Source organism: Alligator mississippiensis, chromosome 1, assembly GCF_030867095.1.
Source record: "Alligator mississippiensis isolate rAllMis1 chromosome 1, rAllMis1, whole genome shotgun sequence".
In the NCBI taxonomy this organism is placed as follows: Eukaryota; Metazoa; Chordata; order Crocodylia; family Alligatoridae; genus Alligator; species Alligator mississippiensis.
Window position 1 is genome coordinate 482764574 of NC_081824.1, and position 26773 is coordinate 482791346.

Consider the following 26773-nt stretch of genomic DNA (forward strand, 5'->3'; position numbering starts at 1 on the left):
TGGCTGCAGGTTCAACCCTGGACCCTTGCTGCCTGTGGGAGGGGGAAGCCTTTGCACAGCCCTGCACCCATTTTAGCCTGCGAACATCAAGCCCGAGGGCAGCGGCTCTAACAGTAGGTGGGTGCAGAGCGCCCTGACGCTCTTCTTCCCTTGGGTGGACTCAGAGCAGACTGAATGGGGGGGTCCGCCCAGGGCACCCCATCTGCAAATGGGCATGCAGGGGAGTGGGACTTGAGATGAGTAGGTCAGCTGTCTGCTGGGCCCTGCAGCACCTGGGATTTCTCCTGTGCTGAAGCATCTTGGTGGGGAATGCTGAAGTAGACCAAGGGACAGTCTCGTTGTCCCTAACACCCTTGGGAATCTGGCCTCTGGAGTCCAGCCACCTCCAGAGTTAGGAAGGAGCTGGGGAAGGGGCTTTTGGGATCATGGTTTTGGGCAGAGAGGTTTCAATTCAATCTAAAACCTATGGAAGATGCCCAAGTCCTTTGCTGGTCCTACCACCCCTAGAGCAGTTCCTCTGTCCCTGACACTGTCTCTTTAAGAGAAGAAAAGGCTGATTGCAATTAAGTCTCATTAATTTAATGAGCAACTGCCCCCAGTTGCTTAAAAGTGGTGACACCTGGGATGAGAGAGGCTGTCTCAGTAGAGCTGAGTTGGGCTTGCTGTGTGGGGTTGTCTCTTCTCTTGAAGCTTTCTCAACTTTGCAGGAAGCCTCTGGCCCAGGTAAATGCACCTTTCTGTGATCTGGGTTGGCCGGTGGTAGTGTTTAGATCATCTTGGTGTGAGTTTGTCACTGGTTTTTGTTCTGCATGGGGTGTGAATGTGCAATGTAAGCCATGCCATTTCCATGGATTTGTAGGGAGGCCTCTTCATGGGTAGGACCAGGAGTGTTGGGCTTTTCTGTACCTGAGAAAGCAGCACCTTGCGGTGTGAGGGCCTGGCTTCCCCCAGGAAAAGGGGCAGCTGCTAACAGCACCTGTTTTAAAGGGGGTAGAAAAATAGGGGGAAGGAAGGGGAGGTTAAAACAGCGCTGCTGCTCCTTGCTGTTTTCCAAGTACAAAGTGCGCAGGAACTGCAGCCCTGAGTGCCTGGGGGTCCAAGCCCAGAGATGTCTGGGACTCTTTTCCTCTCTTCCATCTTGGCCTGAAATGAATTGTCCTGGGTACCCAAGGTCCTGCTCTGGGACAACCTGGCAAAGGCATAGGGGCTTTCTCTGAAAAAAGGATGAGAATAAGCAGGTAAAGCTGGCTGGAAGGGGGTGATGGGGCTGCCCTGCACCTCTGCTGGGGCAGCCTGGAGGCTGTGGTGGGAGGATGCTGCTTGAGAGACCCTGCAGCCTGCTCCTCTGCACTGGGGGAGAAAGGCAGTTCTTCTCCTGCAAGAAGGGGAAGGTGCAGTGACTTCATTGCTGGCTCCCAGGGGCACTTGCAGCTCCCTCCCAGCTTGGGCAGCGAAGGCTGGTTTGCATGGTGGTGATGAAGGGCCTGGGCTTGGACAGGCTTCTAGGACTCCTTGCTCTAGCTGGATCCCTCCCTGGGTGGTGGGAGCTGAGGCTGGGGGTGGTCATCTCTGCACGGTGCTGCTGGAAGCTCTGTTAGACTTGGTGATGTCTGAGCCATTGGCTTCCTGGCCAAGCCCAGCTCAACCTGGCTCCTCAGGCTGGGTCTGAGGGTGCCCTGCAGCAATATTCAGCTTTGTGTCCCTGGCTAAGCCGGTGGGAGTAGTTGGGTGATGCTGGGGGGGGTAGAGAGGAGCTCAGTGTGTGCTGGAGACCAGCTCATCCAGAGGGTGTGTGGAGCTACCAATGCATCCTAAAGCAGGGCTGGAAGGGGCATCTAGTCCAACCCCTGCATGATGCAGGATCCAAACCGCCCCAGACAAACCCATTGTCCGACCTCCTTGGCAACTATACAATCAACCCCAATACAACCACAAGAAGCAACGCCCAATTCTGCCTCGGGTAAAGCAAGGGAACCAGCACAAATAATGTCCTGCTGCCATGCAAGGTTAACAGACACTCAAGAGATTGTAGGAAGAGGCTGTGACCTCTGGTCCCTACTAATCTGACCCAAGAGAAATACTCCTTCCTGACTCCAATGCAGCATCAGTCTGACCCTGAGTAATGGGGCAAGACCCTCTAGCCAGAATCCTGCAGACTTAAGTCCCAGCAGAAGCATTGGCATAGCCCAGTCCCCATCCCCAGCCTATGCCCAATGCCCCTGAAGTGAGCAGGAAACTTATGTTGTGGAGTTTAAAGCACTGAGGTGCCTTATGGATCTCTAAAGGACCAGACACATCAGCACTGATGTCCCCTATGGGGTCCCCCATGTGCTGGGAGCCCTTGGCATGACTGCACCCATCCAAATGCAGGCAGACCAGCCCCTTCTCTGCAGCTGCTCTCCTGTCCTCTCTCCCATCCCCACCTTGTCCTGTTTGCAGAGAGATGGCAGCGCAGTGGGTCCTGCTGGGGCTCTGGGCAGCCTGCGTCGCCAGCCCTGGTGAGGCATCATTGCTGAACATCTGCATGGATGCCAAGCACCACAAGGCCAAGCCGGGCCCGGAAGGGGAGCTACATGGTCAGGTAAGGGGGCAACCGTGACCTTGACCCTGACCCACTAGCCTGACTCTCCCATGGCAGCAGCAGGGGAAGAACCACAAAATCACCCAGACTTGAATGGGCTTGGCCCTGATGCTGGAGTCTGGTGCTTTGCACGGACGTGAATGTGGACAGACTTAGCACTTTGAAAGGGGGGTGCAGATCTCATATGTGGTGATGCAATGCACAGCAATATTTTTCTCTGGTTAAAGAGAATCTAGAAGCTTTACTAATATTCCAGGGGCCCCAGACCATATTTTTCAGTTCAAGATAAAAGCAAACACAAGTAACTTTTTATTGCACCCCTGTTCCCTGGGCAGCGTGCCTTGCCCCCAATCCATGGAGCCCCTGGTGCATGAGTCTAGCTCCTGGACATAATGAAACCACCACTGCTATGGAGTCCCACCACTGCTGTGTGGGAGACTGCCACAGCCCCAGCAATAGTGGGTGGTGAAGTCACTGGTGATCTTGCAGCTGCTTGAGGTCACCCATCCTTGGCTTGGTTGTAGTGCACCCCTTGGAAGGCCAATGCCTGCTGCACTGGCAACACCAGTACAGAGGCTCACCAGGACCAGTCCTACCTGTACCGCTTCAACTGGAACCACTGCGGGGTGATGCCGCGCAAGTGCAAGCGCCACTTCATCCAGGACACCTGCCTCTACGAGTGCTCCCCCAATCTGGGGCCCTGGATCGTCAAGGTGGGTGCTACTCCCTTGATCATGAGAGAGAACCCTGATGCTTGTGCTTGGGGCTTCCCCTAGTGACAGCCCTGTGACTGATTCCCTTGGTCCCAGCTACATGGGTGGCTTCTTGTCCTTGATAGGAGGAGCTAATGTTGCCAGTGCCAAAGGTGTTGGGTTCAATTCCTGCCTTTTCCCATCTGATGCCAATATCTGTTTTATCTAGGGAGGTCTGTGTGTGCCTTCCAGTCCTCCTGGCTGTTTGCAACTTGCAGCAGACGTGGTCTCTTTCCCTCCCATTGCTCTCTGCTCATCCAGCTGTTCCTTGTGGGGAGGAGTTCCACTCCCAGCCACTGTCCAGGGCTCCCCAGATGTTGAGCCCTGCTGTTGAGGCATTCGCTTGCCTGGCCTGGCTGGATCGCTAGCCTGAACGGAGGCTGCTGAGCTGCCTCTGCCCTACCATGCATGAGTGTGGTGTTTGTATTGGCCAGACCAGCCAGCTGCCTGCAGAGCATAAACAGCCACCCTGGCAGAAGATGCTCTTAGCTTCGGAGACTAATCTCCCCTGCACAAAGGGTCCAGCTAGTCGCTGCACCCCAGGGCAATGCCCATGACAATGGTAGAGCTAGGGGAAAAAGGGGGTGCCCATGCTCCACAAGGAGCAGCCTCCATGTAAGGGGTGCTGGGTGGTGGCTGAATCCATGGGTGCCCCCTGAGGTGCTGAGCTGTGTGCCCATGCAGACGGACAGTAGCTGGCGGCGGGAGAGGATCCTCCATGTGCCACTGTGCAAGGAGGACTGCGAAGAGTGGTGGGAGGACTGCAAGGACTATGTCACCTGCAAAGAGAACTGGCACAAGGGCTGGAACTGGGCCACAGGTCAGTGAACCCCTGAAAAGGTGTCACAGCCTTGCCCTGTTTGCTAGCCCGGCTGGGGGGAGGTGGTACCAGCCCAACATGGGCTCAGGGTGGGTTGGAGGCCCAGAGCAAGGATGCCTCTGGGCTGGAGGAGGGAATTACTCTTCATCCTTGTCTCTAAATGAAAGCAGCCCTCTTGCTGGCTATGGCCAGGGCTCGGGGATAGCGGGGGAAACTCTAGGATCTGTGCAGTCCCTACCATGGATGAGAGTGGGATGGATAGTGGGGACCTGGCTGGAGCACAACACCTGACCTGATTCTCATGACTAAATATCATAGTACCATTTATTATATAGTATAATCTTTAAATATATCATAAATTGTAACACTACGGTTACCCTATAATATTAATCATATTTGCATGTACATGGAAAGTCATTATTTCCATTATTATAAACATAATAACATACTCCATATTTTCTCTGTACATTATAATTATTATGAGCTATGACTTCTGAACTCTTTCTACATGAGGGAAGTGAAACTGTCCCCTGCCCCACTCCCCCATTGAAGCCTATTTATATTAAAAAAAAGTGTGTGGTGGGGGGGGACAATGTCCCAGGAATCTGCTTCTTTTCTTTACTAACCTGTTGTCTGCCATACCTTGGGTCTCCCAGCCCCTCCCCTGGGCTGTGCTTCACTTGCTGTGCTGGCTTCCTATAACAAGAGCCCCAAGGAGGAATGCCTCACACTTGAAAACTTGTCCAACTTCATCCCAATTGCATAGTTGTTCCAATAGCAGAGATTACCCTACAATACCCTGGATTTTGACTGGTGCCTGTGGAGGGAGGTGTTGGAGGCAGCTCTATTGCACAGAGTTGCTCATGATGTACATGCAGGTGCTTAAGGTAAAGGTGGGGTGGCTGCATGGGAGAGCCAGGCCCTGGGTGCCCTTATTCCTACTGGTGCCGAGCTCTCCATCTCTTCTCATCCATAAGCCCCTTCATCCAGGTCCAGCCTTGCAGCCTCTTTTCAGACCCAACCAGGGCATCCACTAGCCTTCGCATTGGGTCCTATTTTGGCCAGACCTTCTGCACTTTGGTACCCAGACAGCCTGTCCCTGTCAGCTTCTGCTTGCTCACTGCTGTCTTTTCTCCTTGTCCACTGTCTCCAGGAACAAACCACTGTCCCTGGGGCACCGTGTGCCGGCCGTTCAAGCAGGTCTTCCCCCGCGCGGCGGACCTGTGCGAGAAGATCTGGTCAGATTCCTACAAGTACACCACAGCACCGCGGGGCAGTGGGCGCTGCATCCAGATGTGGTTCAACCCTGCCCAGGGGAACCCCAACGTGGCCGTGGCCAAGTACTATTCCTGGGGTGGGAGAGCTGCTGCAGATATGGCTAAGAAACCTGTTGTGGGAGCCTCCTCTTCCCTGCCAGCCACTCTTCTCATCCTGCTGCCCCCTGCTCTGCTGGCCTTGATATGATGAAAGGGCACCAGCACCCATATCCTCAAGTGGTGATGGGTAGAGGCCCTTGCTGAGGTCCTCCTTGCTGGACTCAGACTCTGTGCAAGCTTCCCTGGGTGCCCAGCTGCTCTGGATGCTGCAGTCTTTTTCCCATCTCTGGGCAGTAAGAGTATACTTTTGAGATGAACAGGACCAGGAGAGCCAGACCAGTCCCTCTTCCTAAACCTATTGCCTGGGTGCTCCCCTCCCACCCCCCTGGGCTGTGTGCAGAACTGGCCTTGGGAAGAGAAGGGGTATCAAGCTCTGCAATAGCTATAACCTAATAGCTGAAGAAATGTATCTCCCACAAAGGCCTGAGTAGGGCTGGGCCATGCTTGTCCTGGTGCCCCCAGCCACTTGTGGCCAGCTCCAAAGGAAATGGGAACCTGCCTTTTTGTCCCTGATCAATGCACTAAGTGTGTGGAGATGAAATGGGTGTTGCATTGTGGGAAAGGGTATTTTTAATTGTCTAGGCAAATGGAATTGAGCCCCTGCAAGAGCAAGGCTCTTGGAGACCAAGCAAGGCTGGAGAAAATGGTCCAAGCAAACCCAGTCTCTGCCTTGCCTTCAGGTCTCTATGGACCCTTGTTCTTGGAAGCATGGGTGTTGCCTGGCCCAGAGCCTTTGCTTTAGCTATTGGGCTCTTTGCTTTAGTGACTCTGGCATGAATGTGATGACAAGTGGATGCCAAAAGCTCACTCTAGTTATTGTGGTGGGCCAGGTGGCTGGGAGGAAGGGATCCTTGATTTATCTTGACAGCACAGAATAAATGGTGTTACCCTGGGAGTGATCTTGTTGTCTCTGCTTTCACTTTCTTCTTCCATTTCAGGGACTTGTCCTCTTGCTTTGGCTGGAATAAAGCTACAGGAATTATAAATGGTGCATATGTCAGTCAAACTCATTAAATACTGTAGACAACTTGTCCAGTAAGTGCTTAGTAGACCTGTGAGGGGAGGGGTATCTAATAATGCAAAACCAGTTATCTGGTATCAAAGAAATGCATTATTTGGTCTTCCTTCTGGAACTTGGAAGATAATGTGATCAGTCTGTGCTTCTCTGGATATATGAGGATCCACTATATCATATTTTCCCTCATTTCTTCTCTCTTTCCCCCTCTCTCTCACAAAAAGTGTGTGTGTGTGTGGGGGGGGGGGGGGTTATCTCTTGTATTGTTGGATTGTGGAAGGGACCTTGAGTGGTCCCCTAGTCCAACCTCCTGCTCAAAGCAGGAGCATCCTTCATTTGGATCATCCCAGTCAAGGCTTCATCTAGCAGGGTCTCCAAAACCTCTAAGGATGGAGACTCCTCCACAACCTCTCTGGGGAGCCTGTTCCAGTGCAAACTACTCAAGGACTCTGGCTCCATAATGACTCAAGAAAATGCATGGGAGTAGAGTTTCCAGGTAAGCTTTCCCCCACTTCTCTGCCTTACTACCTGTGATATCAAACACTAAGCAAAGAAGGGGCTCAGGCTTCAGGCTGCCTGTTTTGCAGCCCCTACACAGATTGCAGCAAGTGACAAAGCTGGTGCTGAGTGCTTGATCCAGGCTGGGGCTTTTGGATCAACATGACAAGGTCTCAATCCATTCCTGCCAATTCTGGAGAACTGACCACATCCCATAGCTGGTGTCTAGTTAACCTGACAGTGAAACCTTGGCACCTTCTTATTTCTTGTGCCTAGTTATCCAGGATTTGCTCTTCACCCACTGAAAATCAGTGTGCCATGTCCCTTTTAAGCTCCTCCCTATACTGTAATTCCCTTCCTAAAGCAGGGGCTTGAAACTGTGTTGTTTTTCCTGGAGGAACTAAATCAACAGGGCTGGGTTAACCTCTTGCTTCAAGGCATAGGTGAAAGCTGACCCTCTCTCCCTCTTCAGTTGCATCTGTAAGTCTCTGATCTAAAAGTCCTTGCCTTGGAGTTAAAGACCCATATTGACTCCCCTGAGCTTTCAATCAAGACCCACCATACCTTAGAGTTAAGGTGCTGATCTGCTGCCTCTGTCACTCAGTTTAACAAGGTATAGTTAATGATTTTTGCCATGTTGAGGCAATGAGGGCAGTACTAAGACCCAGCAGTGCTTCTCCAGGTCCCCAGCTCACATCTGCGATTAAATATTTGCTACGTATTTAAAGTCATCAGGCATTGCTCAGTATGAAACGTTGCCCTAATCTTTATGCATGGATTTTTTCCTTCAATTGTCAAAGACATGCTATCTGTTCCTGTCTCAGAATTCAATATACATCAACAGATGTGTTGGAGGCAAGGCATAAGAGGCACTATCACCTCCCTACTGGGCACTGCTTAAACCTCACCTGGAGTACAATATGCAGTGCTGGGCTCCACATTTTAAAAAGTAGAGAAGTTAGAGAGGGTCTAAAGTCAGCAACAAAGATGATCAAAGGGCTTGGAAAGAAGCTGAAGAAGGAGCTGGGTAGCCTCACCTTGCCAAAGAGGCACCTAAGAGGGTACACGATAACAGTCTGCAAGTACTACCAAGAGGGAGAACACCTTTTCTTTCTCCTTGCTGAGAAAAGGACATGCACCAATGGCTTGAAGCTTCAGGAAAGCAGGTTTAGATTGGATCGCAGAGATCACTTCCTTGTTAGAGAGAGGAGCTAGTGCACCAGATGCCCCAGGGATGTTGTGGGCTCTGCATCTATGGAGGGGCTCAAGTAGAAGAGGTTGGCCAGCCACTGGTCAGAGATAGTCTAGGTGCAGTGATGCTTGCTTTTTCCCCCCCCCCCCAGCTATGGGAATTTCCCAGACTTATGCGCTCTGCTGCTTTTCCCCCACACACTTTTCCTGATCCATATATTGGGGGTTTTAAGCCTCCCTGGAGGCACTGTGTGCTGGCTGCACCCCAAGCTAGGGATGGGGAGTGGGCTGTGCCAATGCTCCTGCTGGGATTTAAAGCTGGAGAGTCTTTCCTCTCTGCTCAGACCAATGTTGTATTTGGGGCCAGGAAGGAATTTCCCCCCCTCATTAAATTGATACCAGCTGGAGGATGGGAGTTTGCCTTCTGCCATAGCAGGGGCTTGGCCTCTACCTGGGATCTCTTGAGCATCTCTTAGCAACATTTTATAGATGTCAGACATTGGCTGCTATGGTCCTCCTGCTTTACCTGTGGCAGTTCAGGGTCCTGTAGACAAGGCTGATCCTGCCTCAGGCAGGGGGTGAAGTACATGTGACCTATGGAGCTCCTTTCCATCCCTACATTTTTTTTATATTTTTATGACTGTGAGCTGCTAGCTGAGCAAAAAGCTTATCTAAAAAGGATAGAGGTGTCTTTAGTAGTCTTCAACTCCAAGGACTCCTAGATCACATAATTGCTTCTTTGTGGGGCAAAATGTACTTTTATTGACACCTGAGGATTTTGAAAATTAGAAGAAGAAAAAGCAGGGAACGGGGATCAGCCGTGGGCTACAAACTAGATGGCAGTGCCATAGATCAGTACTTCATACTCCTGTTTGGGACTCGCTGTCTGGCAAGGTAGAGTAAGATATAGGAGGTCTTGGGTCTGAATCTCATCATCTTGGTGCTAAGCTGCCTCTCTTCACCTGGGGGCTGTTTTCATGGAGCATGAACTGGTGATGATGAAGCAAGTGTTTTCACACTCGTATGTGGGAAGCATGAGAGGCAGAAAGCCTGGGGATGGGTAGACCGGTCAATGTCAATAAGACCCTGGTTGCCCAAAGGAGGGTTGTAAGGGCATTCTGATAAATCAAGGACCAATGGGCTCAAACTGCAGCAAGGGAAGTTGAGGTTAGATATAAGGAAAAACTTTCTCATGAGGAGGGTAGTGGAGTCCTGGAACAAGCTAACCTGAGAAGTTGGGGAATCTCCATCCTTGGAGGTTTTGGAGACCTGGCTACACAAAACCTTGGCTGGGATGATGTAGCTGGGGCTGGTCCTGCTTGGAGCAGGGGTTGGACTAGGTGTGACCTCCTGAGGTCCCTCCCAACCCTCATGTTTTATAATTTTCTGAGTTTGAGCACTACAGCTGCAGCCAGCATTGTTGGAGCGGCCCCGAGAGTGCATGCTTGCCTTAAACCAACCAATGCCCGTTGTGAATTGGTTAAGACCAGTCCAGGCCCTGTGGAGAACCTACCAGCCCAAGAGAAAGAAGCTGGTGTTAGGGATGAAGTGCTTTAGCCGGGGTTCTTGTGTAGCACACTGCTTGCTCCACTGATGGCAGACCCACACTGTGGGTGACAGGCTGTCTGCAGAGTCAATGACTTTATTGGCCTGAGTAGAGAATGAGTTCAAGACTTCAGGCGATAGTTGGTTTTCTGGCTTGCGATGACTAGGCTGAAGTGCAAGGAGTGGTCCAAGTCTTGGGACAGGGGTAGCAGCTTGTCTCCAGATGTCAGGGTGGGATGCCTGAGAGGACTGGTAGGCAGTCAGCTAGGGTTGGCCTTGGTAGTTTGTGGCAACTTTCTCGTGGTGCCCTATCAGTACCTCTTTGGGGGAAGCTATGCCGCACTTCTGTCACTGCCCCCACATTCAGAGCATGAACTATTCATACACGAGGGATCCATGCTCTTCTATTTGGTACTTCTACCTGCTCTGTTTCTTTTAGTGCAGATTGGCCCCGATGCATCTGTGATGTCTCTCAGCACTAGCAACTCCACAGGTGTAACCTTCATCCTGACGGGCATCCTGGGGCTGGCAGCTGGGCACCTCTGGTAAACCATCCTTTTCTCTTCCATTTATCTCATGGCCCTTATAGGGAATGCATGATTCTCTTCATCATAAGGACGGACCCCAGCTTGCATGACCCATGTACTACTTCCTCTGCATGCTGGCCCTCACCAACCTGGGCTTGTCCTTGTCCGCCATGCCCGTGGTGCTGAGCATCCTCTGGTTGAACTACAGAGAAATTGGTGCTGGCGCCTGCTTTGCTTAGTTTTATTTTATTCATATATTTTCCTTTTTGGAGTCCTCGGTGCTGCTGGCCATGGCCTTTGACCACTACATGGCCATCTGCCACCCTCTGTGATACGTCTCCATCCTGACCAGTGCCAGAATCGCCAAGATAGGCTTGGCCGTTCTAGGCAGATGCATCTTCCTAGCGTGGCCAGGCATCTTTGTGCGAAAGAGGTTGCCCTTCTTCAGGTCCCATCTGCTCTCCCATTTCTACTATCCACATCAGCATATGATCAAGCTGGTCTGCACAGACATATGGTTTAACATTTTTTATGGCTTGGTGTTAGCCAGTCTCATTCTGATGCTGGACCCCCTCATTGTCTTGTCGTATATTATGATCTTCAAAACCATCCTCAACATTACTTCCCAGCATGAATGTTTCAAGGCTTTAAACAACTGCTTATCCCAAATCTTTGCCATCCTGATATTATATATCCCCATGGCTGGTCTATCTATCGTTCACCAGTTTGGCAAACGCGCATCCCCTGTGGTTCACCTTGTCATGGCAAACATCAACCTGCTCACCCCCCCCCCCCCCCAATGCTGAACCCCATCATTTACAGCATCAAAACGAAGCAGGTTCACAGAGGGATCTTCAGGTTCTTCTCGCCAAGAAAGACCCTCTTGGCATGAGCATATAGCCTAAGACACATTCGGTCACAGCTCTTGGGTTAAGGAGTGTGGTCTAGAGGCCAGCTCAGTTTTTGGAACATGCATTTGCATTTCATAATATGCTTCATCTTCACTGTGCATATACCCATGCTGATAGTTCAGGCTCAGTACATTCCTCCTATCCAGTGCTGTAATGAGGTTGATGTTGTGTAACGTCTTGGAGAGGCTGCTATGATATCCCAGCCTTGAGACAGCCTCCAGGCTATGAATAACACTGCTCAAATTCTTCTCTTTTGCACCAGTATTCATCTCTGAGCTGCAACTTTGCTCCATAAAAAGCTCTCAAACAGTCAGACTGAGGGACTCTTAATTAATCGGTTCTTACCCCATGCACACCACAGACATTTGATTTCACATGGTTAATCCAACATTAATCCCAGAACATGTATAAAAAGAAGCTGGTTTTGAGAGCGGGATGTGAGTAGCCCATTTCCTTTGTTTCTCAGGATATTATTGCAGGGGCTGTCAAATAAAGAAAATAGATAGATGACAAATCTTTCATTACATGTGCAAGTACAGTTGATGGAAGAGGTTTGGGCAGGAAGAAGCTTCCAATAAAGCAATCGATGATCAATCAACAAATTAAAAAAGGGTGAAGATTTCTTTTCTCTTGCTGTTCTACTTTCCTACTGATATAAGCCAGGTTTGCCTTTTTGATCATTAGGTGATATTGTGATGGGTCACTTGCTGATGTGACTTTGCTGCTATTTCATTGAGGTTGAAAAAGTGTAGAGATGACCAATAATGTCTCGCTGTTCACTCTTATTCCACTGTCAGGGTTGAATCCTCTTCTGTGCATGTATGCTTTTCAGAGCAAGGCGAATCATCTGTTCTCTTGTCTGTACAGTGCCTAACATGAAAGTGCTTGACAGTGAATTGCTGTTTACGGCAATGATGCAACAGGCAAGGATTTCTCCGGGGGGAGGGTGGGGGTGTCCTTTATTGGATTAACTATTTAGTTGGGGGACAGTTAAACAGGCTTTCAAATGTAAATCTTTCTTCCTCAGGTCTCTGGTTATAGGAAGGCAGGTGCAGTAAGTGAAACACAGCATGGAGATGGAGCTGAGAGAAGTTCTCAGGTGCTTCACTTGCTGTGCCTAGCTTCCTATAAAGAAACACAAGGAAGAAAGTAGTACACTTGAAAGCCTGACTCGTTTTCTCCTAGTTAGAGTTGGTCCAATAAGTGATGTCACCCTAAAAGCACCCTCTGAGCGTCTCAAAGTTTTATGCCACTTCAGGCCAGGGTTAACTCTGGCCTGTGCTCCTTCACTCATGTATGTTAGGGTACCTTCACTCTGCTCCATACAGATGAAACAAGCAATTGGCAGTCCTCCAGCATCCCAGGATGCAGTACTTCCTGCCACCTGCCTGTACCCAGAACAGAGATGGAGCCCAGCTTCCCTGACTCCTAGCCATGCCCCTGCTTACCAGCTCTCCAGTGGCAAAGCAGAGCTGTGAAGGCTAGAAATGGTGTTAACAGCATGTCCTAACTACAACACCACTTTTCATTGCACAGATGTAGTGTGGTCTAAGTGTAATATGTAACAGTGAAGGAAAGGCACTATGTACCATGCATACACAGGGAGTTGGTCTGGATGTGACCTCTGGTGATCCCTTTTCATCTGACTCTATCATTTTCCAATACAAGAACCCTGGCAGATCTGGGTTGGATGTTACTGGACCCCAGGACCACAAAAAGGCTTTTGGCTTCTTTCTGTCCCTTTTGCTATTGATATTGCTGGTAGTCAGAGTGCATAGCTCTTCTTTCTCCCTGCTGGGTGTGAACCCTAATGCAGTTGGAGACAGCATCCTGTCCTTTCACAGCCCACATTTTATTTGCTCAGAAAGCCAAGCTCTCAGAGCCCCTCTTTGTACAACAGGCTCATCAGTCTGTCCCTCTGTGCAGCCCTCTTTGCACCCAATCACTTGAATGCCTTTTCCTGAACACAGGTGCATCTGTCCCCAGTAATCCAGGACCTGGCAAATGGGCAGTAACATTTCTCAATCCTTGCTGGAAACGCCCTTCCTGAGGCATCGAAGAATCACAGTTATTTCTTTCTGGCAGAAATTCAGCAAAATATTCCCCAAAGGCAAAATCCCACTGTACCGCTAAGACATGTACAGTCACTTTTCCTTGCCTATGAGGTCAGAATGTGCACATCTGAATGCACTTTCACCCTGGGTGATGAGGTGTGTGCTTACTATGTATGTTTAAGAGCAGTTAAATACCACCCTAGTCCCCTGCTCTATTTACACTCTCTTGCAATTCATCTTTGCTCATGGATGCACAGAAATGTTGAGCAAATACCTGGATTTATAGGCAATGAAAATCCAACAAAGTACCAGCTGCTGGGTGTATTCCAGCTCATCCTGCAGTGCACTAATCCAGACCATGAGAGATGCAGGCTCCTGAGGTCTTTACTCAGCACCCACAAGGTTACTAAACCCTGGTCTCCCACACCACAGGGCAGTAACTTAACATACAAGCCAAGGTTCAAGTAGATTTTTGTAACTTCCTGGGTGCGTCTACATGTGCCCCAATTGCTATGCAATAACTTAGGGTACTGTGCAGTAACCAAAAAGTACTGCACAATTCAGGCACACTGCTACACATGTCTGCCTATACTGTGCAGTAACGAGGGCAACTTACACCAACTCGGGAGTAAATCTACTGCCTGCATGATGCAGGTAGCAAATTTACTCCTGAGTAGTTACTGTGCCCTCAGGCACATGTGGACACCTTACTGAGCAGTAGCCCTTTTTGTGGACTGATTTTGGAGTAATTTTACTCCCAAGTTGATGCGCACACAGTGTTGCTGCACTGTAATGCCTACACATATAGACACCAGCCTAAAAACCTCACTGCATAGTAATTTACTGTTCAGTAAATACATCTGTAGACATGGCCCCTGTTTGGTTTGGGCCACAGCACAGTGAAGAGAAGTATCATGGGGGCACAAAAAGAAGGAGCAAGTAGGAGTCTGACTCTGTGACTTACAGAGCTGGGTATTGCCCTGGTAAACCTGTCTTTATGATTGTTTGTGCTTTTTACATGGCAGAGTCACTGGGAAAACTGCACAACAAGTTCAAGGAGGTCAGAGAGCAGGCTTCCCCCACTTGGTCTTCCAATTGCTGAATAGCCACATCCCCCCCTCCCCCTCCTTAAAGGGCTGTAAGAAATTCCCAGATGACTCTATTTGGAAAGGCTTTGAGTGGCAGTCCCCTACAGTCCTACTTCATGCTGGAAAGGCCTCTTGGAAAACAGGACCTCAGATCCTTAAGAGGAATAAGTGTGCCTGTGTGGAGAGGTAGTTGCAGTCCTTAAGGTCACGGAGTTTCCATTTAGAGCGTGCAAGCCTGGATGTGTACAGGCTCAGCCTGCTCCAGCCCTATGACACTTGGCCAACCCACCTGACAGCGCACCAGCTGACTCCCTCTGCTACACTACCTTGCATGTGTCTGCCTTGACCTTCATTCTGTTGTCTGTCTCAGCTTTCTAACCCATCTGGATGCTTTTGACTCCTCCTTCCATCCTCCAAAGTGTTTACTATCCTTCCCCATTTTATATCATCTGCAAACTTGAACAGAAAGCTGATTATGCTGGCATCCAACCCCCTAGTACATTCATTAAACACCAGATCCAGTGCAAATCCCTATAGAACTCCACTGAAAACCTCCTGTCATTATTTGTAGCGATCACCCAGTTGCATAAAGACAGTCAAGCATGAATGAGAAGAATTAAGGAACCATTTTTATTATGGAGCAGTAAGCAAGCCTCTGCAGGCCCTTTGTCTTTCTCTGGGGCAAAAATTACTACTCCTTAACTGAGGAATCATCTCCCAGTTCCCAACTCTTCTACATTAGGTAGCCTCTCTCAGTTTAAACTTTTATCACTGCAACACTAATCCATTTCTAAGCACCTGGTATTGCAGTTATTGACCCAATTATCTATCCACATTAGGGCATTTTTTCCTTGTCCGTGTGCCTACCATTTACTTATAAAAATTTCATGCAGGACTTTGGCAAAATAACTCCTTGGGTAGATGAAGGGGATGAAGGTGACACGGTGTATTTCATCTTCAGTGAGGCTTTTGTTAGAGTAGGATAATGGGTTTGGCAAGATTTATCCTTAGCAAGTCCATGCCAGTTGCTGGTGATGATCAGCCTTTCCCCTCTCCAGATGCCTGCAGAAAAGCTTCTTAATAATTATCTCCAATAACCTTCTGGGTACAGCAGTTGGGCTAAGCAGGCTGTAATCCCCTGGATCCTTCTCCAGTCCCCTGGAACCTCACTCGTCTCTCATGACTTTGCAAACGTTATTGCTAAGGGCTCTGAGATGCCTTGTGCTTGTTCCTTCAGGTGTCTGGGGATGAAGATCAGGTTCACCTGCCACCCTTCTTTGAAAGGCCAGCAAGCAACTCATGAAGCAACACACCCACTGGGATTGCTCCCTTTCTCCTGACCCTACATAACTCCCTCTCATAGCGCCACAGGGGAATGGCTCCAAAAGGAGCTCTGGAGAATGGATCGGGGAATGGTTTGCCTATGTGATGGTGGTAGGAGCACTATATGAGGAAGTCAGAAAGATCCTGTTTCTAATGCCCTCTGGGTGTTGGGGGAGCTAGAACTCAGAGCTTTAAGCTTTTTCAATGAGAGCCTTATCTGCACAGCCTGTGGCATGCAGAGCTACAAAGCCAAGGACACAATTCCTCTGTGTGTGTGTGTGGTGGGGGGGTACATTTAAATGACCATGTAGAGGACCAGGAAGCAAAAGAGTCCCACCCCTCCTGGGTGCAATGCCATTTAGCCCTAAAAAAATCCAACTGTTCTCTGTGGGTGCATTTACACATCCATTAAAGTGCTTTAATTACTGTACATTTAGTTTACTACTTCCTTAATGAAGTACTAACTGAACTAGAGTTACTGTGCAGTAGCACCGGCACACGGTTATTTAATGACACTTACTGAGCATTAGCCTAATGACACTGTGCAGTAGGCTATTGGCACGGTTTTTGCCCACCGCACTACTTCTCAGTGTTATTAGACTAATGCGCAGTAAGCGTCTCATGTAGACGAGCCCTGTAGAACTGAAATACAGATGGTCACATTGCTGCTGGAGGGAACCATTTCAGTTTTTAAAAAACACATGTCCCATTTCCATCCAAAATGATTGAGTTGCCCCTTCTATATTGCCAGGGCAGTGTCCAGGGCAGGAGGTCAGGCTGGATGGTCATAATCACTTCCCATGGCTATGATGTCTCAGGACAGGGGGATTCAGCGCTAGAGCCCTGGGGCAGCAGGCTCCATCACGGCTGGTACATTTTGAGCCACAGATTCCCTGTTCCTATGCATGAAGCCACCCACCAGGACCCAACGAGCACTTCTCATAGACCCTGGTCTGCTCTGCTGCAGGGGTACAACTCAGGCCTTGTTTGGCCAGGTGGGTTTGTGCAGCTCCTGGCACCATGGGGCCTGGACAGTTGACCAGAGGAGGATCCAGGGGTGGTGGTGCACCTCTCTTTGATTCCTGCTGCATCCAAAGTTTAAAACCAACTGCCTGGGAGCCACTTCATGGTTCATTACAATCTACCTGATGCCTCCTAAACTCTTAATTCCAGGCGTGTTAACGAACCTCTCTGCTTTTTAATGGCCTGTATGTTCCACCCATTAAGCGAGCTCCAGTGCTACAATCCTGCTGTCTATTTGCTGTTCTGGGCAACAAAGCTGCTGTTTCGCAGCCGTGCAGATTGCTTTTAACTCATTCCAATCAAGTCCTGTATCTTTATGATCCCATCTTAAACTGAATAATCCCGCCTGAAGCCCCTAGCGTATTAGTAAAGCTTCTAGTTTATTTTTACCTGGAGAAAAATGTGTTGTGTTGTATGCGACGATGCACCACCCTCTCTGCACCCCCCTTTGCAAAATCCTTGATAACCCCCATGCATGTCACTGCTGCCACTGGGCATGACCATCAGACCCGGGCACTGCTGTGTGCAGCTGTCTCCAAGGGCTGTTCCGTGTTACAGCTGTCGGTGTCTGTGCACCTGTGTCCCTTCCTCCCCCAGTGACGTAACGCTGGGCTAAGCTGCCCATGGGGGTTCACTGATGGGGTATAAGTAGTACTGCATAGGAAGCCACCGGGAGTGAGCAACCAGACCAGGCAGTCTCCTCTCAGGTGCACGTGAGTTTTTCTTGCGGGATCTGGTGTGTTTCTGGAGTTCACAGAGTGGAGGGAGGACAGGGAATAGGACAGGGTGATTTCCTCTTAGATTACTGTGCAGTTGAAAGCCTTTGCATCCAGATCAGGCCCAGGCAGTACTCTTCTAAGGCAAGATTTGAGAGAAGAGATCCCATGGGAAGTTTTACTTGGTTTTACGTAAGTGCCGCTCCACTGCCTCTACTTGAATCCATGACACATGCAGAGAAGAGCAGTTTCCAGGCAGAAGAGATGAGGGCATCTCAGGCAACCAGCAATGCTTCTTCAAATCCCCACCCCACATCCAGAGTGAAATCTCTGCCACCTATTGAAGAATGCCATAGGGTTGAGTATTTGAACAGTCTAATAAAGATCAGTCTATTGGTCAAATTTAAAAAAAAATGCAGTCAAATAATACACAGAAAAGGCACAATATTTCCATTAAGAAATATGTCAAAAACCAATAAAAATTAATATTTCTGTCAAGAAAACTGCAAATATATATATATATGTGTGTATATATATATATGTGTGTATATATATATATATATATATATATTCACTCCCCATAAAATTGCTTTCATCTTTGACGGGCCAAAAAATAAGCAGACAATTGACCTGTCAATTGAGAATGTTTGACTGTTCAATTGACTGGCTACACAACCCTTGGATGTCAAAACATTTACTAGACCATAAAGAGGACCCATAGTCCTTATGGGCAGATGCCCCATCATTGTAGAACACCTTACACTACACTTCCCTGTCTCTGAAAGGCCTCGGGTGCTGTTAATGGACATAAAACCGGAAATGAGCAGAAGTGGTGTTTAGTGCTGTTTTCAAACCATTACTGTGTATATATATGGCACATAACTGATTATTTGTGGCATGCTGACAGCTTTTACCAAGAGGTGAGAAGTGATCATTTTGTCGGGGGGGGTTGCCTCCCCCAGAGGTGCTGGGTGCTTTTGTAGTCCAGGGTGGGGATGGGGACTGGGCTGTGCCGATGCTCCCACTAGGACTGACCCTGGAGGGTCCTGGCAAGAGGGTCTTGCCCCTGCGCTCAGGGTCAGACTGACACTGCATTGGGGGCAGGAAGGGATTTCCCCCCTATGTCAGATTGGTACAGATTTGGGGGGATTGCCTTCCTCTGCGGTGGGGGCCAAGCAGGATGTTGGCTGTTGTAGTCCCCCTGCTTTACCTGTGACAGGTTCAGGTGTGATGCCTGGTGCTATGTCAGGGGTGACTGTAGTTTTGCTCAGAAGTTGGACAATGGATGTGTCTGGGCTGGTTTGCATAGGGCTGATCCTGCCTCAGGCAGAGGCTTGGACTGGATGTAACCTCTCGAGGTCCTTTCCAGCCCCAGTGCTCTAGAAGAAAAAGCAAGAAACCAGGCTGTTCCCTTTTCTTAGCTACTTGGACCTGTTTTGTTTCCTTTCATGCAGATTGGGCCCAAAACCTTCATGGCAGCTGTCAGCAACACCAACTTCACGTGTTTGACCTTCATCCTGGCAGGTGTCCCAGGGCTGGACGCTGGGCACCTGTGGCAGACCATCCCCTTCTCTTCCATTTACCTCGTGGCCCTTGTAGGGAACTGCACAATTCTCTTCATCATCAAGATGGACCCCAGCTTGCATGAGCCCATGTACTACTTCCTCTCCATGCTGGCCCTCGCCGACCTGGGCTTGTCCCTATGTACGATGCCAACGGTGCTGAGCATCCTCTGGCTGAACTCCAGAGAAATCAGTGCTGGTGCCTGCTTCACTCAGTTTTATTTTATTCATACATTTTCCTTCTTGGAGTCCTCGGTGCTGCTGGCCATGGCCTTTGACCGCTACGTGGCCATCTGCCACCCTCTGCGATATGCCTCCATCCTGACCAGCAGCAGAATAGCCAAGATAGGCTTGGCCATTCTGGGCAGATGCGTCTTCATTGTGATGCCTGGTGTCTTTGTGCTCAGAAAGTTACCATTTTGTAGGTCCCATGCACTCTCCCATTCTTACTGTCTGCACCAGGATCTGATGAAGCTGGTGTGTGCAGACATCACGTTCAATATAGTGTATGGATTATCGTTAGCCATCCTCATTTTCATGTTAGACTCACTGCTAATTTTTGCCTCCTATATCTTGATCTTCAAGACCATCCTGAGCATCGCCTCCCGTGAAGAATGTCTCAAAGCTCTGAACAACTGCTTGTCCCACATCATTGCAGTCTTAATATTATATATCCCGATGGCTGGTGTATCTATTGTTCACAGGTTTGGCCAACACACATCCCCTGTGGTTCATGTTCTGATGGCAAATGTCTACCTGCTTGTCCCACCGGTGCTGAATCCTATCATTTACAGCATCAAAACAAAGCAGATCCGCCAAGGCATCCTCAGACTTTTCTCTCTGCAGAGGACCTATGGTACATGGCCTGAAAGAAGTTTGGTAACACCTCATAGATAAAAGAAGGGTCCACAGGACACCAAGTCCAGACCAGTTCATCTATGTGAATGTGCTCCTGAGTTCCTGCTGTTTTACATCGTGGTTATGACTAGATTAGTGGGTACAATTCATGCTCAGTGGGTGCATCTACATGTTCATTAATGTGCTTTAGGTAATGCGCATTAAATCTAGTACCTCCTTTGTGAGGTACTAGAAAGAGGTACATTAACATATTTTAATGCATGTTAGCTAAAGAGCACATTTTTTGTGATGCTTTAAGGTGCATTAAAGTAAGCTAATGCATAATAGAGCGAATGTGTAGACACAACCAGTGATTTGTTTCAAGTGCTTTAATGAAGGTTATGCTCATTAGCACTATTTGCATATTTGCCACATAGCCCCTCCCTGTAAATACGGTGAATGCTTTGACCAATATTGTTTATAAATAGTACTTACCCATGAGCTGAGACCTTGCTCCATGAACTGCTCTTCAATAATCATGGAGAGTGAGTGCAGAAGAGCTCTTGAGATCATCTAATATCACCTGCATTTCACAGGCCATGACATTTGATTCAGTTAATTCTACATTTAAGCCTGGTGACAACACAAGCTCGGGATTTGCTTCTCATTACATCTAAGAACATCCCCACTGGTTTTTGTTCCCCAGCTTGCAAATTGCTGCAGTTACTGCATGTATTGACATTTCAGTATTCACCCAACCCTTTCACCAACCTCTTTATTCTGGGGGCACAGGGAACTGTTGAGACAGGTTTGGATAGAGAGAGGTTTTCAGTGAGAAATAAATCAAAGTAAAGGAAAGAAACATAATCAGAATGTTGTCTCGCCTTTCAGTCCCAACTGATTTTGCTCGAAAATGCTGATGTTGCTTATTAAGAATGATCCTGTTGTGTTATGCATTGCCTGCTGAGATGGCCGTGTTCACATCTGGTGCCATAGCTGACTGTCGAGGGCACTCACCCTGAAAGGAGGAGATCTGGACTCTCACTGCCCCCATACACAAAGGGGGCTTGTGTCTGAATCTGTCTGGCTTCCAGGTTTGATGCTTTAATCCCCAGGCTGCAACCCTACCCTAGCCCCACTCTGCTGTGCTCCTTTTGAAGCTCATCCACAGGGCAGCCCAGAGTAGGGAAACATGTGGAGTGGAAGAAATAATCCAAGATGGAGAATGTGGGCTTGGTGAAATAGCTGTTGTCCTGACTTCAAAAGAGGTTTTGGTTTTAGCCTGGACCTTGTCCCTGAAGGGAGCAGAGACTTGCCCAGTGTCCTGTTTGTAATGCTCTTGGACCAATAGCCATTAAACACAGAGGGCAGGGGATCAGCTTCAACATGAGGGCTGGAAAGTGGCCTTGCCAATACCTAGTGGGGTGGGGGGTTAAAGACCTGGCAATGGAAAAGTTGGAGGGATTCATCTTCTGAGTCCACATCCATGTAGGTCCCAGGAACCAAGCTCTCCTGCTTCACTTAGATACTGGGGCTTAAACATGGCAGGGGTCTCCTAGGTTTGTGCGCTCGTGTATATCTGTGCATGGCCTGGCCAGGTGAAGCATACTGGGCGCTCTCAGTCTACGTGTGTGCTCTCTGGTGTTCAACTGCAGGGGTAACAGAATTACAGTCTGTCCATCTATGCCCCCAACACCAGCTCCATGGCCAGAAACCTATCATGCAGGTGCTCAGAGAGCCACGGGTCTGTGTCCTTTGTTTCCTTTTCCACAGAGTGCAACACCCAACTGGGGCCTCTCACTTCATGAGGGCTTTCTGGAAGTTGCAATGGAATATATTCATGCTAAGGGCATGGCATCTCCATCCTTGGAGTTTTTGAAGACCTGGGTAGACAAAGCCTTGGCTGGGATGATGTAGTTGGGGCTGGTCCTGCTTTGAGCAGGACGCTGGACTAAATGTGACCTCATGAGGTCCCTTCCAACCCACATTGTCCATGAATCTATTATTCTAATTCTTCAAAGAGCTTCTGCTGCTAGACTGGACAACTAAGACCCACACACTGAAAACAATAATGGATTTTACTTTTTCCCCGAAGATTTAAAGCTGAATAAATACAGAACTTGGATTTCTTTTTCACGTTGAGGGAATTGCACACATTGGTACCTGTATGCAATGGTGCCCTGAAAGTTGCATGGATGGCTTCATGTGTTCCTGACTCAGCTGGTCTGTAAGGGGCCAATCTACCCTTTCAGAAATAAAACTTATCATGTCACTAATGTAAAAATCAAGATTTAGAGGTTGTTACTCATTTCCCAGCTATGTAGACTGGGATGCAGTGAAACAGGAGAAACTCATGAGGGAGCTAGCAAAGTGAGGCCACAAGGAACCCCGGGTACCAGTGGAAGTCGGGGTTGGCAAGTGCAACACTCATTAGCAGCAAAAAATGTGACTATTCACCCTGTTGAATACCTTCTCAATCAATGATCCCCTACCTTCTCACCCTGTAGCTGAATGAGTGGTACAGGGTCAGTTAGTGGGCTAGATCCCGACTTGATGGGTCTGGCAGAGTTGGCTTTTGGGCTGAATCCTGCACATGGTAAGCCCATGGGTTTGATCCTGTGCATGTGGCATTCTCCCCATAGCAACCCTGCAAACCAGATCCACCCCCCTTGCTAGGTCAGTGTGTGGGGTCTCACTTCCTCCAAATTTCTCCCTAAAGCGAGCTATACATTATGACTAGGAGTACTGGGTCTAGTTTTAGGAGTATTGCATCCAGTTTTGGGTGCCGTACTTCAAGAAGGATGTGGATAGAGTTGAGGGTCCAGGGGAGCCCACTTTTATGGTCAGGGGCCTGCAGGCAAGGCCCTACGAAGAGAGACTGAGGGATCCGGACCTCTTCAGCCTCCGCAAGAGAAGGCTGAGAGGGAAACTGGAACAATCTTGCTCTAGTTTAGTAAAAACAGGATACTAGTATAGGAAGAGTGTGGCTATTAATGATTGGTGTATCTGTTCTGTGATGTCATACTTCCTATTTAATCAAGTTGTGCGCAAAGTAGAACAACAGACACTTTCCTCTCGGGGCAGTTGTCTGCTCAGAATGCATTCCTTAATAAATCAAGTCTTTAAACTTATGTTGTCGTTCATCTAAGCCTTCACCTAATGAACCCGGGGACTAGTTTTCCCCAACAGCTTTCTCGGCATGGGCATATAGGCATACGCAAGCACACACTAGTGGATGCACACACAAACACATGCACGCACACAAGCATGCATGCAGCATGCATGCAGACACGCACACACGTGCATGCAGACACATGCACGCACATTACAGCACACAGATATGCATGCGCGCACATGCATGAACACAGACAAGCACGTGCAAGAGCACACTGTTGCATGGATGCAGACTTCTGCATGCATACACAAACACATGCATGCAGACATGCACGCACGCACGCTGATACATGCAGGCACACACATGCACATACACAGATGTCATACTAATGAGTATAAGTGTGTTGCCTATTAGCCATTGTTGAAAGGGCCTGAATAGAAATATATAGAAACGAGACATAACAAAGTAAGTGTCAGTGATTCATAGTAAAATGAAACTTAAGATAACAGAATGAAACTTAACGCAGCAATCAGGTGTGAGCATACAGGATTACTTTAGAGCAATTGGAAGGTCCCAAAAATGGCTCGGACCAAGAAAAATTGCTCAAAACTGGGTCGGGAGTGAAATGGGCATGCGCTAGATGCTGCAGCCGCACCCGAATATGGGACTTATGGTGAGGCGGAGTAGGAGGGGGCCATGGCGCCAACTCACTCCATATAAACGGAGCATAAGCAATCCCAATTCGGGGGAGAACTCACTTGCAGAGCATCAAAGGAAGAATCACAAGTAGTTCGCGTTGCAGCCTGATCGACTGCGCAGAGTCCCCTAGAAAAGATCTCACTCTAAGTGAACAAGTCGTCTCGTCTGAAAGCCACAGACCACCAAGCCAGCAATGTCTCGTCTGACTCGGTAACAGAATAGAATAACCACGTATGCTACACCTGTTGGCGTGGTAAGTATGAAATATGAATAATACAAATAATCCTGAAATCAGTAAAGTAATTGTAACCTGAAACTGTACTTGTAATCCTTTCTTTCTGTAGTATTATCATCAACAAGAACAGGAGCAGCAATTTCTCTCGTATTTTGTGTTTTGTGTGTTTGTGTATGTTGTATTTTGTATTGTTTATGAAAGCTAAGCAGTTGTACAAGCGATCTAAAGAGTGGTAAATTAGTTAATACATTGTGCGTAATAAAGAAAGCTTAATGGTTAATAACACCTGCCTCAGAAATCCCCTTAGTACTTACCCTTCACACACCTACATTCCAACTCCTAAGGAGCCGTACCCTTGGCCCTGTAACTTTACCGCCCCCACACAGTAAAAAGAGACACAAGCAAGCAGACAGACAAATGCAAGTGCACACTCGGGCATGCAAGCGCGGTCATGCATGCAAGTGCAAACAAGCATGCAGACGCATGCATGCAGTCCCGCACATGGACACACAAAATGGAGACACATGCACATACTTGTGCATGCATGTAAACACATTCATGCACACCAAGCAGGCACAAACACATGCATGCACACACCTGCATGCATGCAGACATGTACACGTGTGCACGCAGACACATGCATGCACATGCATGCAAACACGTGTACAGACTCATGCAAGCACACACTCACGTGTGCACGCAGACTTGTGCATGCATGCAGAAACACATGCATGGATACATAGGCACATGCAAGCATGCACTCGTGCATGCACACACACACACACACACACAAGCCGGTGGAGAGCCCAGAGCCCCCAGGGGTCCTGGGAAGAAACTGGCAGGTCGTGGGAGCCATGGGCGGGGCAGCGGCAGGGGCAGGGCAGCATAGGAGGTGGGGAGTGCACAGGATGGGATGGGATGGGGGAGCAGGGCTGCACCCCTCACTGGAGTGCCCAGGCCCAGACGGCGGTAAACAGCCCTCCCAGGAGCGCAGGTGGGGGGGAGCAGTGCCATGCTGGCTGTGTGAGTGGGTACAGGGTTTGCAGCCCCTGGGCTGGGCACTCTGGTGGGAGCAGGGGGGTTGCAAATTTTCCCCCACCCCCAGCTGCAACCCCTGGCTCCCGGCCTGCTGCACACACCCTCCCGCACCCTACCCTGCAGCTCCAGGACAGACAGGCACACCCGCGGTGTTGTTATGTTGGAGTAGACAGGGGTGCCTCTGTATACAAGGAACCAAGATCTAGATCTACATGTCACCCCCTCTGCCCATGTCCCTCCCGACTCCCTGTCCAGGTGCCCCCAGGCCAGGCCAGACAGGACGAGGTGAGCGCGGGCAGGCAGCCGTGGCGGGCCTGCACCACCCGCACCAGGCAGGTCCCCGCTGTCCTGCGCATCCCCAGGGCTGGGCCGGGGTCGGTGCAGGCAGCAGCTCTGGTCCCGCTGCAGCTCTTGGGTTGCGGCATCCCACCGAGATGTGCTCGGCTTCCCTCTCTGGTCTGGTGCATTCAGGGCTTTCCTTTTCTTTCTGCCTCCTGGTTCACTGTGTTGGTGTCAATTGAAATAGCAGGTCAGGTCCTGCCCATGGGCACGATCCGTTCTGCCCCGCGGTGGATTTTGTTGGGAGGGGAGGGGTAGGAGCAGCTCGGTTTTAAAACTTGGGGCATTTGGGGGGTTTCTTGGGAGCTGCTGGTAGGAGCAGGACTGACTAGTACCACTGAGATGAGTTTTCTTTGGCACAGGCACATGCAGAGCTAAGCAATGCAGTTCCTGTCTTGGCTGCCTGTAGCTTGCCTTTTCGTTTGTACTTTATTTTATTCTTTTAGAGCTGCTGAGATTTTCATGAGAGGTGGGAGCTGGGGGTGACTCTTCTCAGGCTTGGATGTGAGATTGCAGCAGTTCCTGCATCCCCTGGTGTGCCGGAGCTGGGAGGTGGAGGCTGTGATGGAGACAGAGCATCCTGTGCTCGGGGCGCTCCTCCAGCCCATCAACAGCCACGTGAAGGTATGACACTGGGGGGGTTCAGGTGCTAAGGCCCCTTCTCGTAGCCCTGCCTGCCTGGACTTTACAGCCACGACACGATCACACCATAAAACCCAGCTGCACTGAAGGGTCACTGCATCCCCTGCTCCCGACACCCGAAGCTCCCCTGGGCTGGGCTGGAGAGCAGATCCCTGCCTGCCTTCCTGGATGTGCAACGACGCCTGTAATTTGCCGTGTACTTATTCACTGTTCATCTGACAGCTCATAGTTCCTGAGTGGTTTGCAGGACAGCACCTCCTTTTTCCGCAGCCCCTTTCTGTGGATGTCCAAATGCCCCTGCCCTTCTCTTCCGCAACTGGATTTCTCTAAACCCGGTGTTTTCGTCTCCCCCTGTCTCCTTTTGGGCACTGAAGCCTGTCAGGTTCCCACCAGAATAAATGGGCTGAGGCAGATGGAGTGGAGGAGACCCACAATAGTGTACGGGGAGCCCGAGGTGGGCTGCGAGGATGCGTGCCCTTCATGTGCCAGGCTGACGGGCGCAGGTAAAGTCTCTGGATCAGCAGATAAAAAGTGGATCAGTTTTCTAGGATGAACCTGCACCGTACTCTGGTTGGCCCTTTGCAGATATGTTAGGCTGGTGTGAATGGCAATTGCCTCTTCCTGGATCCATATTGAAATGCAGTGTCCCTCCAGATCCTTCCTGGCAGAGATCCTTCAGGTGAGGAGTTGCTCAGTTGATCCCTGGCAGCCAAGAGTTTTTCTTTTCTTTTTTCTTTTCTTTTCTTTTCTTTTCCCAGGATGGGAGGTGTTTGGTTGCCTGGCTTGGAAAAACTCAACCAGAAGCTGTGCAGTATTTTTGCAGTGATGACTTGAAACCACGGGGGGAGGACAGGGAAGCTGAAACACCTCAGAGCCAGTCCCAGGA

At 49.4% G+C, this 26773-nt stretch overlaps 2 protein-coding genes and 1 pseudogene across 3 annotated transcripts; all 3 read left to right on the plus strand.

The window, feature by feature from the left end:
- The first annotated feature begins 609 nt into the window (after positions 1 to 609).
- On the plus strand, positions 610 to 6424 carry LOC102557786 (folate receptor alpha-like). 2 transcript variants are annotated; one of them, XM_006262991.3, is made up of 5 exons: positions 643 to 723; positions 2440 to 2581; positions 3106 to 3294; positions 4018 to 4153; positions 5307 to 6424. In XM_006262991.3, exons 2-5 carry the CDS (start codon positions 2444 to 2446, stop codon positions 5615 to 5617), a joined length of 774 nt encoding a protein of 257 aa, XP_006263053.1. In that variant the 5' UTR covers positions 643 to 723; positions 2440 to 2443; the 3' UTR covers positions 5618 to 6424. The 2 variants fall into 2 exon arrangements, with proteins under 2 accessions (XP_059579464.1, XP_006263053.1); XM_059723481.1 differs by lacking the exon at positions 2440 to 2581 and having other exon boundaries at positions 610 to 723.
- Positions 6425 to 10192: 3768 nt separating this feature from the next.
- On the plus strand, positions 10193 to 11197 carry LOC109283735 (olfactory receptor 51Q1-like; annotated as a pseudogene).
- A 7685-nt stretch (positions 11198 to 18882) lies between these two features.
- Positions 18883 to 20732, plus strand: LOC132249101 (olfactory receptor 51Q1-like). Its single transcript, XM_059723483.1, has one exon. It carries the CDS (start codon positions 18893 to 18895, stop codon positions 19877 to 19879), a length of 987 nt encoding a protein of 328 aa, XP_059579466.1. The 5' UTR covers positions 18883 to 18892; the 3' UTR covers positions 19880 to 20732.
- The last annotated feature ends 6041 nt before the right edge of the window (positions 20733 to 26773 follow it).